At 35.5% G+C, this 13358-nt stretch overlaps 1 protein-coding gene across 1 annotated transcript in view; it reads right to left on the bottom strand.

Annotated features, from left to right (window-relative positions):
• Positions 1-13358, bottom strand: part of LOC107749000 (adhesion G protein-coupled receptor L3) — a 170676-nt gene that overhangs the window by 36876 nt on the left and 120442 nt on the right. Inside the window, exons 9-13 of the mRNA XM_016564038.1 lie at positions 12899-13021; positions 10493-10698; positions 6424-6573; positions 6143-6169; positions 57-266 (exon numbers count right to left, since the gene is read on the bottom strand). Of these exons, the coding sequence (XP_016419524.1) occupies positions 57-266; positions 6143-6169; positions 6424-6573; positions 10493-10698; positions 12899-13021 (716 nt within the window). The remainder of the gene's footprint in view (positions 1-56; positions 267-6142; positions 6170-6423; positions 6574-10492; positions 10699-12898; positions 13022-13358) is intronic.

Below are 13358 nucleotides of genomic sequence, written 5' to 3'. Positions count from 1 at the left end.
TGTGTGTGTGTGTGTGTGTGTGTGTGTGAGTGTGTGTGTGTGTGTGTGTGTCTTACCGGCTGGTCCGCGCGGTTGATGCCAGTGAGGAAGAGTGTTTCAGCGATGAAGAGCGAGATGCACAGGTTCTTGTGGATGGTGTTCCTGTCGCTCTGCAGGCCGCGGAAGAAGCAGAAGGTGAAGATGCAGACGAGCAGACAGACCAGAGACAGCAGGATTCCCACCCACGTGATGATGTCCAGCAGCAGATCATGAACCGAGTCTGCCGTCTGCAGAGAGAGAGACACAGATCAGAACGCTTTCCGATCCCTCTGAACAGCAATATTACACATGGATATCAAAATATTGCTACAAGCAGCAATTACAGCACATCAGAGCAACGATTTCAGATGCTTACACCAGGATAGTAGGATAAAATAAAATAAAATAAAATAAAATAAAATAAAATAAAATAAATAAATAAATAAATAAATAAATAAAATACAATACAATTGAATGAATGAATGAATATTATACCTTTTAACATTTATTATTATATTTGTATCATATATAAATAATTATATAAAAAAACATTATTATATATTTGTTTTAATTGTATCATACAAATTATAATTTTTATTTTTCTCTTATTTATTGTTCTAGGTACCCAGCCATAATTTTAAAATTTAGAATTATTTATTTATTTATTTATTTATCATTCTAGGGACTAATCAATCGATCAATAAAAATAGAAACAGTGCTATTCAGGTATTCACACTGATGGTTAACCTTTGCCCACAGACAAATGTAGGTAGCTCATTTTTGTTAATATCTTGTGGTGTAATTAATTATATTAACAAAAAAAGAGTATATTTTACTGCAAAGCTGCAAACTAGCCTCCAGCACAGTTAATAACCCTACAAAACCATCTTCACGCATGTATTGTGTATTTTTCTGTTAAGCGCGTGTGACAGTCAGTTTGATTTATTATCGTGCTGCAGTTAAAGCGCTCAGATCCCGCATACGGCGTCACTGATTCCCACTGTACTCCCTCTGTAGGGTCCCTACGGAGGCCACACAGCCAGGGGAGAAGAGCACAGCTGATATGGGACACATCCCAGAAGACTTTGAGTCTGGAAGACTGGATGTCAGCATTTCTGAAGAACACAGCTCATGAATATTTATGAGCACTGCATAGGAAACAGTACACAGCTTATATGTATATGTGTGTGTGTGTGTGAGAGAGCCCCAGAGGGCCGCTGAGCACATAACACATCACTCTTCCTGAGGCCCACTCACCCTTGAGCGCTATATCTCCTCTACATTCAACAGCAGTGTGTGTGTGTGTGTGTGTCAGTGCTGTAAGTAAATCAAAAGCTCAAGCCTGCTCAGCAGAATCCACAGCGAGTCTCAGACTTTATAGAGTCAACGCTGAGCTCAAGTAAATCTATGTGTCTATAAACACACATACATACACTCACACACACAGAAAAAAAAAGGTACAAAAGCTGTCACTAGGGTGGCATTTGTGAAAAAAAGCACACCTTTGTACCTTATTTACACCTAAAGGATGCATAATAGTACCTTAAAAGTACATATTGACACCTAAAGTGTACATATTAGTGAAAGGTACCTCCCCAGTGACAACTGCAATAGCATTTTATGTCAAACTTCAAAATGCCCAACATGATAAAAAAAAAAATAGGGTATTTTTCAACTCAGTATGTCATACCGAAACTAAAGAGACCAGTCTTGTGATTTTTGGCCAAAATATTCAGTAGTTATAAGCAAAAATGTCAAATTTTCATATATCCAGAACACTAGGTGGCGCTGTGCCGAAACTGTGCAGGTAACCTCAGGTCCTGGTTATTATAACACACACCAAGTTTGGTTTGAATGTGCTAAAGCGTTATGGAGATATAGCCTCACGTCCACTTTGGTGTGCTCTTCGTCGAATTCGCTTGCGCGTTATTCGAGAACGCTTTGACTAATCAACTTTAATTCCACAGCTTTTTTTAGCATGGTCTGAAGATGAGCTGGTCCGATTTTTCGATATTGAATTGTCTTAAACCAAGGAATCAGAAGAAAAGAAGAAGAAGAAGAAGAAGAAGAGGAAGGAAGGAATGACAATATTTAGTCATTTTCATTCATATGCATCACAATAACAATATATTCAGTAATAATACAAGTTTTTACTAAAATATTTTGAGAAATATATTACAAGTAATGTAAGAAAATGCCACATGGACACTTACATGAACATTTTTGAGAGACGATGCCAATGAGTCACTGAATCAGAGTATTGAAGTGATTCACTGAACTGAACAATATCAGCATTTTTGCTGAAGTTTAAATCAGAAATGATATTAAAACAAGAAGTCGAAAAGTGTTGCACTGCTGGAGTCTTTACTAAACATAATGGCTAAAAAAAACAAAAAAAAAAAACAGTGTGTGTGCTTCCAGATTCAAGATCTGGTAGATTTATAACTTGTCTGTGTTCTTCTTCCCTCAGTATCAGCTGATATCACACACAGTCTAGTGCTGAGAAGTTTCCACAAATCCGTTCTTTTGAACATTTTGTTTCATCGAACCAGTTACAACATCAACAATCACCAGAAGCAGTTCATCGGTTCTCTTACATGATCACGTTTTCCCAGACAGGCATACAGTTCACACAGGTTAAACAGCAGTAGGAGGAATTTTATCGAGATGAATGTTAAGTTTGCTTTAGTTGAGATGAGACTGAATGTGTTGAATGATTTCAGTCATTCATGAAGGCCTTCAGAGCTGTAAACATGAACACATTTCACTCAGAATTCAATCAGTCCTCGTTTCCTCGTCCTAACAAGTTGTAATTCTGTCGCCGTTCACACGCACAACCCTGCGATGAGAGCATGAGGTAACCATGGCGACCAGCGGCCTCCTTTAAGATTGATGGATGACGATGGTCTGACATTGTCCCCAGACTCAGCATCTCTCCAGCGCTCTCAATGTGTCCATTAATATGGCTCTCGCTATCACTGCCGCCGCTGCAGCCATGGCAACATCACAACGCTCACCTCTGAGGATCGACCCGCAAGACCTCGCTCTCGCTCCTCAACAGTCTCAGAGTGAAAAGAACACATGACTGAATGGATGCATGGACAGAAAATGAAACCCATCTATAAGGCTGTACGGTTATGTGGGTGTGGCTGTGCCTAAATGGGTGTGGTCATATCTGAAAAGGGTGTGGCTTAAAGTTCTGCAGTACAATATATTTATTTTGAAAATTTTACGTGACCTGGACACCAACCCTGTACAATGCAGTTCGGAAGTTTTTTTTTATTTTTTTTTATTTTAACATTTATATTTAGCTTAAATTAGTTACAATTTTAGTTTTAGTAATTTTAGTATTTCAACTTATTGTATTTTAACATTTCTAATTGTTAACTTTTAATTTTTTCCCTTAACAAGGGTTATTTACATTTCAGCTTTAGTTTTAGGATTTTAGTATTTCAGATTTTTTTATTTCATATTTACATTTACATTTTATCATTTAGCAGACACTCTTATCCAAAGCGACTTATACATAAGTCAACATTTCTAATTTTTAAGTTTATTTATTTTTTTTTTTTTACTGTTTAGTTTTTTTTTTCCATGTTTGCCTGTGTAAAAACAATTGTAGAACATTTTCACAAAAGTTAGTTTGTTTCAATTTTAGTTGAAGTTTTAGTAATTTAATGTGCTTTTGTTTTATTTTTAAATATTTCTAATTTGCTTCAAATTATTTTTATTTCGGTTTTAGTTTTAGTAATTGTAGTATGTCAACTTACTTTGTTTCAGTTAGTAGCCAAGGCAACATTTCTAAAGTATTTAGATTTTTTTTTTTTTTTCGTGCACAAAAAGATTAATTTGTCAAAAAAACACAGGCAGATTTTTTGTTTCTCTCTCTCTCTAGTTAATGAGATCCGGTTTACGTGTCTGATCGTGCGCCTGACAACACAAGCACTCAGAACTGTTTTTCTGAAGGACCACAAGCTCCAATTTTGGACTAAAAAAAAGACATGCCCACAAACCAAATCTACAGTCGGTGTGGCTAAGCCCATAGTGGGTGTTTCCATGTCTGATGTGGGTGTGACTCAGCCCAAGGTGGGTGTGTTCAAGCCTGTAGTGAATGGAACTAACCCATGATGGGGTGTGGCCAAATGTGACGGGTGTGGCTAAGCATAATGTGGGCGTGTCTATTTCTGATGACGTGCGTCCTCCTTATTTTATTATTGTTTAGAAACTATTATAATATTTATTAATATTGTAATTAATAATAGTTTTTTTTTATCAAGTTTCCATTTTTATTTAAGTTGGAGTAGTTTTTAAAATTGATTTTGTCATTTTCTTTAGTTTTTGTTTATTTTAAACATTTCTGTTTAGCTTTAATTTATTTTCTCTTTAGTTGTAGATTTTGTAAATTTAGTACTTCAACTTATTTTTATTTTATTTTTAAATTTTTTAGTTTTTCATCTGATATTTATGTTTTCTAGCCATTTAGTTTCCATTATGAACAATTTTTGTAATAGTTTTAGTTATCAACATCAACACTGGCGCTCATGCTCAAATGTGGGCGTGTTCAAGCATGGAGGGGGCGTGTCCAATTCGGTGGTGGGCGTGTGTCTCCAATCCTCACCATTCATTGACCTCTACTTCCAGATGTGACTCACACACTGTAAATTAAATCTGAGGGGCGAGATTTTATTTTAAACACCAGGACCTGAAGGAGACCTGCAGTTTTCCCTTCTCACTTGCTAATCAAAATGTCTGTCAGCGATCTACTCCTCTCTCTCGTTCTCTCGAGAGCCACGGCTGTCGACGGCGCTCCACGGGGCCTTTCTTTCATCCGTCAAAATGTCTTTTCTCCCCCTTATTTTTCACTGTTTTTCACTTTTTCCTGTCAATTGTTCTTCTGTTTCTCTCCAGGTAAAGCCGAACCTGGGCTCTGAATGGAAAATGTAAATGAAGCTTTTAGACTAAATGCACCTGGCTGAGGCTCCGTCCCATGCGACCCCACGCCTGCCAGACGTCTATTTTTTTTTTCCAGTTAATATTTATTTTATTTCAAGCAACAAAAATGTTATTTTTATGGTTTTATTTAACTAAAACCTAAAAACCCTGGGTAACACTTGAAGCCTTTATACATAATGCATTATAAAAGTATTTTAAATGCATGAATTATGCCTTGTAATGCACTGTATGATCTCATGAATAATTAAAATCACAGTTATAATACATTACAACACTTATTTATGCATTGTTACACTTTTAGAAAGTATAATGCATTAAAACACATAGTAATCAACCAATTTCAGATTTAAAATATTATAATGCATTTTAGCAATTACAATAATTTATTTATAATTCATTATACATAATAGCTTCACGTGCTGACAGATAAATCGTCTGATGTTTATCTGTCGACGGCGCTCCACGGGGCCTTTCTTTCATCCGTCAAAATGTCTTTTCTCCCCCTTATTTTTCACTGTTTTTCACTTTTTCCTGTCAATTGTTCTTCTGTTTCTCTCCAGGTAAAGCCGAACCTGGGCTCTGAATGGAAAATGTAAATTAAGCTTTTAGACTAAATGCACCTGGCTGAGGCTCCGTCCCATGCGACCCCACGCCTGCCAGACGGAGAAAAACCCCTGCGCTCGACCACACCGACACAACAATAGACATCAATAGAGAAACAACAACACAGAAATAGTCAAATGGCACTAATAGGTGAGCGGTTGAAAACAATGCATGGCAGCGACTCACAAAAACTCAGCAGGCGTCGAGCTGTTTCATCAGAAGCATCATGTTGGCCTTTGAAAAACTCACAAAACCAACCGAAAGCAACAGTAACAATGCAAACACACCAGCGTATGTGTGTTTGTTCGGCGTGTATTAAGTCGCTCAGCTGGGAATCGCAATAAACATTTTAATAAGATATATTACATATTTGGGGGTGTTCGTAATACTGTTGTTCATTTGTAAAACATGCATAATTGTTGCAATGTGTAAATTGTTGGACTGAAGCGAGAGCAAAAATGGTTTTACAAACAATTTCTGCTGTGATCGGCATGCAGTGTTTTCACGTGCTGACAGATAAATCGTCTGATGTTTATATCTGGGACAGATGTGTTTGTGGTGTCTCTACCTTCACGTCCACGTGAGCCATGAGCACCGCTCAGCTGGGAATCGCCGTTGATCATGGATCATATGGAGAGATAAAGACCGCCCACCCGCTGATCTCCCACAATGCACCTCACAGCCTGGAGTCATCAGCAAACAATAAACAGTCTCCACAGAGATCTGCTCCACATAAACACACCTCACGTCTTTCTTCTGATTTCTTCAGAGCAAAAGACATTCAGCCCGGGATGACTTACATCATATAGTCTTACAATCACTGAGATACCATTACATTTCAAATAGCACAGCGAAGTTGGTGAGGTGTGTGCAGGAGCAGGTGGTGTGCGTTCGGTTGGTTCCCAGCAGCCGGCAGTCCTGCGTCGACCAGAAGCCCATCATACTGCGCTTCGAGTAGCTCCAGAACGAACAGTTGGGGTTGAAATTCTCCTCTGACTGCTGGAAGACGAGGAAGAAGAAACTGCGTCAGCGAGAAAAACAGTGAAACACACAACATGGGCAAGAATAAGAGTTACACTCAGTGTTCAAAACGTGTTGCCACACATGCCAAAAGACTTTAACCAGCAGAACTCATTTTCACTGATCATGAAAGTGCAGGATGGATGAAAACGACAACATTGTAAGATACTAATAATTATGACATTACATTTTAAGATGTACTTAAGTCCTACTTAAGTGAGTCAAAAAGTACTCCATGGTTCAGCTAACTGCATTTGATATACATTTAAACTATAATACATTTCCATTTTATAGCAATTAACATGCACACTGAGTGTCTGAAAACATCACATTCAAGTAGCTTCTTTTAAAGTATATTATTTCTGTAAAAATGCTTAAGTGTACATTTTTGCACAAGGGTAAGTAGGGTAAGTGTCTGAAAACCAGGGTTATTATAGTTATTATATACTAAAACTGAAACTAAAATTAAACCATTAAAAAAAAGTTACTTGAAATTAAATAAACATTAAATGAAATAGAATCTAAAAAAAAACAGCTAGATGCCAAAGCAAAATGTGTCATAATAATGAAATATATGAAATATACGAAAATAATGAAAAAATAAAACTAAAATAAAAATGATAAATTAATAAAAACAAAGTCATATTAAAATCAATTATAAAAAAGTACAATTATATATATATTTATTATTATATTTTTTATAAAAAACTATAGACAGTTACAAAAAAAAATCTAAAAATCAACACAATTTTTTAACTAAAATTAAATAAAATGGAAACTATAAAAATAAAATAAAATAAAATTAAATTAAATAAAATTAAATAAAATTAAACTGAATTTTAAGGAATGGCTTTAAACTGAGGAGCCGAGAGTAAAGCACTCGCACTGGTGGCTAAAGCATTATCAAATTAGCCCAAATCTGTAACAAACAGACACTCCGGCGGCTGGCTGTTGGTATTCTGTGAAAATCTGCAGATTCCTTGTGGATTTGTCGATATCTTTCTCCCGTGAGCAAATCTAACACACACAAACAGGAAATAACGCTCCCAGCTCTAATCGAGCCTGCAGGCAGAGATTCTGTGTGTGTGTCATTTTCTGCGTGCATTTCAATAAAGAGCTTGGAGAAAAATAATTCAGGCATAAATGCTGGTGGAGGGGGAATTGGCAGATTTTAACCAGCGGATCTATTTTTTTACTGATCATGACATTGCAGGAAGAATGATAACAATAAAATTGGATGAGCCATTTTACCATAAGACAACAGAAGTATGAAATTACATATAAAGATGTACTTTAGTCCTACTTAAGTGGGTCAAAAACACTCTAAAGTTCAGCTAAACTCATTTAATCTAAATGTAAACTAAAAAACATTGTCATTTAATTGCAATTAACATGCACATTGAGTGTCTGAAAACATTACATTCAGTTCACAGAAGTACATTCTTTAAAAGTCTATTATTTCTGTAATAACGCTTAAGCGTACTTTTGTTTCACAAGGGTAAAAGCCCATTCACACCAAGTATGATGACTGTAATGATAACTATATTAAAGTCCACATCAACGCACAATATTGTTCTGTTTATTATAAGCTTGTGCTGTGGTTTTGTTGTCTGCTACTTTAAATGCTCAAGCTCTTTAAAACAGGATTCTGATTGGCTGTCAATGTTTTTATCATTCATCAGCTGCAAAAAAAAAAATCCTCTTGAAAGAAATCCCAATGATACTTGGTAAGACCATAAACTAACAGTCTACTAATACTCTAATCAGAATTAGTTGACTTAGTTGCAAAGTTATTTATAGTTATAGGGCCCTGTGAAACCGATTTCAGTTTTTCCTGATTCCCTTATTATTATTATTATTTTTTTTTTTCTGGATTCAATTGTTTTCATTAAAATTAAATTTTTAGGGCTCTATGAATGAATGAATGAATGAATTAATTAATTAATTTATTAATTAATTAATTTATTTATTTATTTATTAATTAAGCTTGTGCTGTGGTTTTGTTGTCTGCTACTTTAAATGCTCAAGCTCTTTAAAACAGGATTCTGATTGGCTGTCAATGTTTTTATCATTCATCAGCTGCAAAAAAAAAAATCCTCTTGAAAGAAATCCCAATGATACTTGGTAAGACCATAAACTAACAGTCTACTAATACTCTAATCAGAATTAGTTGACTTAGTTGCAAAGTTATTTATAGTTATAGGGCCCTGTGAAACCGATTTCAGTTTTTCCTGATTCCCTTATTATTATTTATTTTATTTTTTTTCTGGATTCAATTGTTTTCATTAAAATTAAATTTTTAGGGCTCTATGAATGAATGAATGAATTTGAAAGGAAAAATTGAAATCGCATCATATGACCCCTTTAAAGTAATTAAGTAGATGAATTAATCTATAAAGCCATATTTAATTAATTAATTAATTTATTTATTTATTTACACACACACTACATATCATCACTCCAACTATTTATTTATTTATTTAACACTACATCTAAATCACAAATCACTCAGCAGCATTTTGAAGCATGCAGGTGTAATTTATAATTCTGTGTTGTGTATTTTAATTTTTTCTCTGGTAATCAGATGAAGGCATAAAACATTAGTTAAATTTATATTTTAATAAAAAAGTGAAAATTTAACAAACCCTTTCATTTTCAGTCCACACCACAATTGCAATGATAACAGCACAGAGGAATGATATCATTGGAATCACTTTCAAACCCCTCCCCTCCAAAATTTGACAAATTTCATGACATTCTGCGTTATACAGCATCAAGGTGTGGGGGCGCTGCGGTGCAAATTCCACTCATGTTAGGTACATGTTAACTCAAAAATTCATACTAAGGCATGTTATTCGCAATTATGTGTTGTGGCTGGGTTGTTCTGCGTGACTCTCGATGTCTTAGGCCTAATTGAATGGAGGAATTATGGTATTCTTCTGTAGCCTGACAACGAGTAACTTTAACCGTTGTTCATGTGAACAGCCTGATGCTTTGTTTATAGACTATTTGTGGGTGGCTGTTTGTTGTTTCACCTATCAATTCGTGTCGATAAACTTGTAGCTGTTCTGTATCTTTGTAAGTCATTGTAAGCCCATTGTAAGCAAGCGCACGGACAAAAAAACAAGTGGGCTCCCCCAAAGTCCACAGTATAGTGCGAACACTGGTTATACGGTAAATTACAATTTTATGCCTGGATTCTGCTATTTCGTCGCCATTTCCCACATTGCGGAAATCATAGGGCCCTATAGTTAGTAAAATGTCTAAAGTGGACTATAAATAATAGAACAGCAGGTTATTAAATAAATTGTAACTTTCTTTTGAGTTTACAATGATTTTTAAAACTACATCGTATTCATAGTTATCATCCTTAATACAGAATTAATCAATAGCATCCAACTAATCGATTTGCTTGAATTTACAAACGTTTTAAGCATTTTATATTTCAATCATTTTTGGGAGAAAATCTATGGAATTATATTAGCTAAATTAGCCAAAATCTATCTTTCGCGCTCTCTCTCTCTCTGTGTCTCTCTCTCTCTCTCTCTCTATATATATATATAAACAACACATATACACAGACAGGGCTGCGATTCTGTGGAAAAGTGCACGAGTTCTGCGGGTGTAGATTCAGTGTGGGTCAAAACTGAATTCCCAGAACTAATCATGGTGTGTGTGTCATTTTTTGGGTGTGTTTCAATAAAATGCTTGGAGAAAAATCATTCAGGCATAAATGCTGGTGGTGTGACTGAGGGACCGTTCATTCATCACCTCTTCATCCGAGTTACCCAACCAATCACACACACACATACACGGTCTAGAATGATTATTCCAGGGATTTTTTATTCCGACAGCAAATCCCAGAGTGAACGCAACACAAGCCGGCTCGGCTCCGTACCTGAATATGCCGCATGGTGAATATGACGGGGTCGGACAGGTAGACTTTGTTACTGTCTTTGTTGATGGCCGCCGTTATAACGGGAGAGTTGACGATGACAGAGTAGTTTGTGTTTAACGTCTCGCTGCTGAACTTCATGCTGGCGTTTTCAGTGGACAGATACGAACCCAGATGCTTGTACAGGACGAACGCCATCCGGATCTCCCCTGAAAAACAGAGTGACAGAAAGAGAGCGGCTGTTAGTTAGCTGTCATTATGATCAGCATCATTATGACAAAGGTCATTTGTTTCAGTTTGTTCAGAAGTATTTAGCTGCTTAACAGAAGCTGAAAAAAGTCTCACATTTGAGGGAATTAAATAAATTGGTTCAAGAGAGCAAGGTCAGACATGAACGGAGGCTTGGGGCAAAAATGCCACCAAAATTAATAAAAACTCCAAATCTGAGATACGGTTGCAAAAATATGCCACGGTATGAGTTTGTTTTTAATATTCATAACATATCACACATGTAAGAGTACAGCTTTTCCCAATGACTGCAAATGTGATATTGATTTTATACTACATTTCAATGATGAGACATTAATATTGAGTGTCTTAATTTAGACACAATATTGTCTGTTTTTTATCTATTTCACAAGTCATAACAGCTCCAAACAAAGCCACAGCAGAACCATCGCACAGCGGTTTTGTTTTGTTACTGAATGAATCTATTTTTTAACGAATCAGGTGAGTCAATGATTCAATGACTCACTCATTAAGACAGTTCCTCGTTTCATATTTACAAGTATCATTTCAAATTTCTATCCTAAAAATGTTCTTTTAAAAGAACATTTGTGTCTTTGTATTTATGTAATTGTAGTGTAAATGCATTCATGGCATCTCTGAGCTGCATCAAAAAAAAAGTTGGTTTCTTTAGGATTTTTAATGTTTTTGAATGAAGTCTCTTTCTGCTCACCAAGGCTGCGTTTATTTGATCAAAAATACAGTAAAAATAGTAAAATTGTGAAATATTATTACAATTTAAAATAGCTGTTTTCTATGTGAATATCTGTTAAAATATAATTTATTTCTGAGATCAAAGCTGTATTTTCAGCATCATTACTCCAGTCTTCAGTGTCACATGATCTTCAGAAATCATTCTAATATGCTGATTTGCTGCTCGAGAAACATTTCTGATTATTATCAATGTTGAAAACAGTTGTGCTGCTTCATATTTTTGTGGAAACTGTGATGAATTGCATCCTAATGCATCCTTGCTGAATAAAAGTATCAGTTCCTTTCAAAAATAAATAAATAAATAACAACCCCAAAGTTTTTTTAACATTACTTTTTATCTAAATAACACTTCATATGCAGCTTCTGTGCCACCTCAAAGTGCAAAGATGGAATTTACTGATCACAATTTAATTTGATTGGTAGCCACCTTTAGGGTTTAATCGTCTAATTTATTGATTACATTGAAGAATTCGATATTAAAGATGACGCATACTGAACACGCAAGGTTAGAAAACCTTTGCCCTTATAAAGGTAAAAAAAAAATGCTGCTGGAAATCAATTTAAGTGGGCAAATATCGACCCTTAATGGAAAAGAGCGCGCGAGCGATCGGAGTGGAGCTCGTTTGGGAGATCAGCTACTTGCTAAAGCCTTTAAAAAGCCAAAGCGACCGAATAACAAAGCAAAACTTGTGCAATCTGCAGTTGAACATGGCCTGATGGGTCGTACTGGGGCTCAGGTCTCTTTAGAGTTCACTAAAAAACTCTTCATTAGCACATCATAGAGAGCGAGCAGACACCATCTCCAGCTGATCGAAGCCCTGTTTCAGGCGTTATATTAGAGGAAAAGAGCAATGAAGTGAAATAATTTGAGCTTTGATTATTATTTTTTGTGGTTTTAATTTTTAGTTTTGCTTTATTTAACTTGAGTTAATTTTGTACTTAACGAAAAAGACTAAATGGAAAAAAGAGAATGTTGTTTTGGAAGTGTCCATTTTTTATTTATTTATTTTATTTTATTTTTTCCAGTAAAATGTTGCTTTGGAAACTAGTTGAAATCTATTAAGTTTACGTTTTTTTATTTTTTTTAAGTGAATGTTTAGTCAGTATTTATGGCCTCATAACCCTTAGAGGAAAAGAGCAATGAAGTGAAATAATTTGAGCTTTGATTAGATGGGATTCGGTTCCCAGCTAGAAAACTTCTGATCAAGGAAACCAGTTCATAAAATGGGAATAAGTGTGGAGGATATACATTATTAGCCCTCTATTATTATTTGCCAAGTAAAATATTGGAAATCAAGAGTTTCCAGAGAAAGAAAGTGGCATTAGTTATTTAGTGTTATTTTAGTATCACCGATCTACGTTTATAGCTTGTGTTAATATTTTGAGTTAGATTTAAATTTTATATAGTACCGTTTCTGCCGTGTTGTTTGAGGGTGTTGGCTGACAGGTGGATGGCGTTCCCTTGGCCTCCCGTCTGTGGAAACTTCAGATCGGGAAGATTTCCGTCTGTGCTCATCCTCGCCACCTCCAGCTCTGAACAAAGACAAACACACACCGTTAGGCCTGAATAACAAGCTACACAATGCATGAAAAGTCATGACTGTGGCGATAACACATCTCAGGACTCGATCGAGTTACTTTGAGTTTATGACAGTATAATGAAAGTGAATAAGACCTGAAATAAAACAAAAATGTTTTATATATGTGACCCTGAAGCACAAAACCAGTCTTAAGTCGCTGTGGTATATTTGTAGCAATAGCCAAAAATACATTGTATGGGTCAAAATTATAGATTTTTCTTTAATGCCAAAAACAATTAGGACATTAAGTAAAGATCATGTTCCATGAAGATATTTTGTAAATTTCCTAC

This window comes from Sinocyclocheilus rhinocerous, unplaced genomic scaffold, assembly GCF_001515625.1.
Source record: "Sinocyclocheilus rhinocerous isolate Xijiao unplaced genomic scaffold, SAMN03320098_v1.1 scaffold680, whole genome shotgun sequence".
NCBI lineage: Eukaryota > Metazoa > Chordata > Actinopteri > Cypriniformes > Cyprinidae > Sinocyclocheilus > Sinocyclocheilus rhinocerous.
Note: the sequence above shows the minus strand (reverse complement) of the source record. Positions and strands in the feature narration are given on the sequence as shown.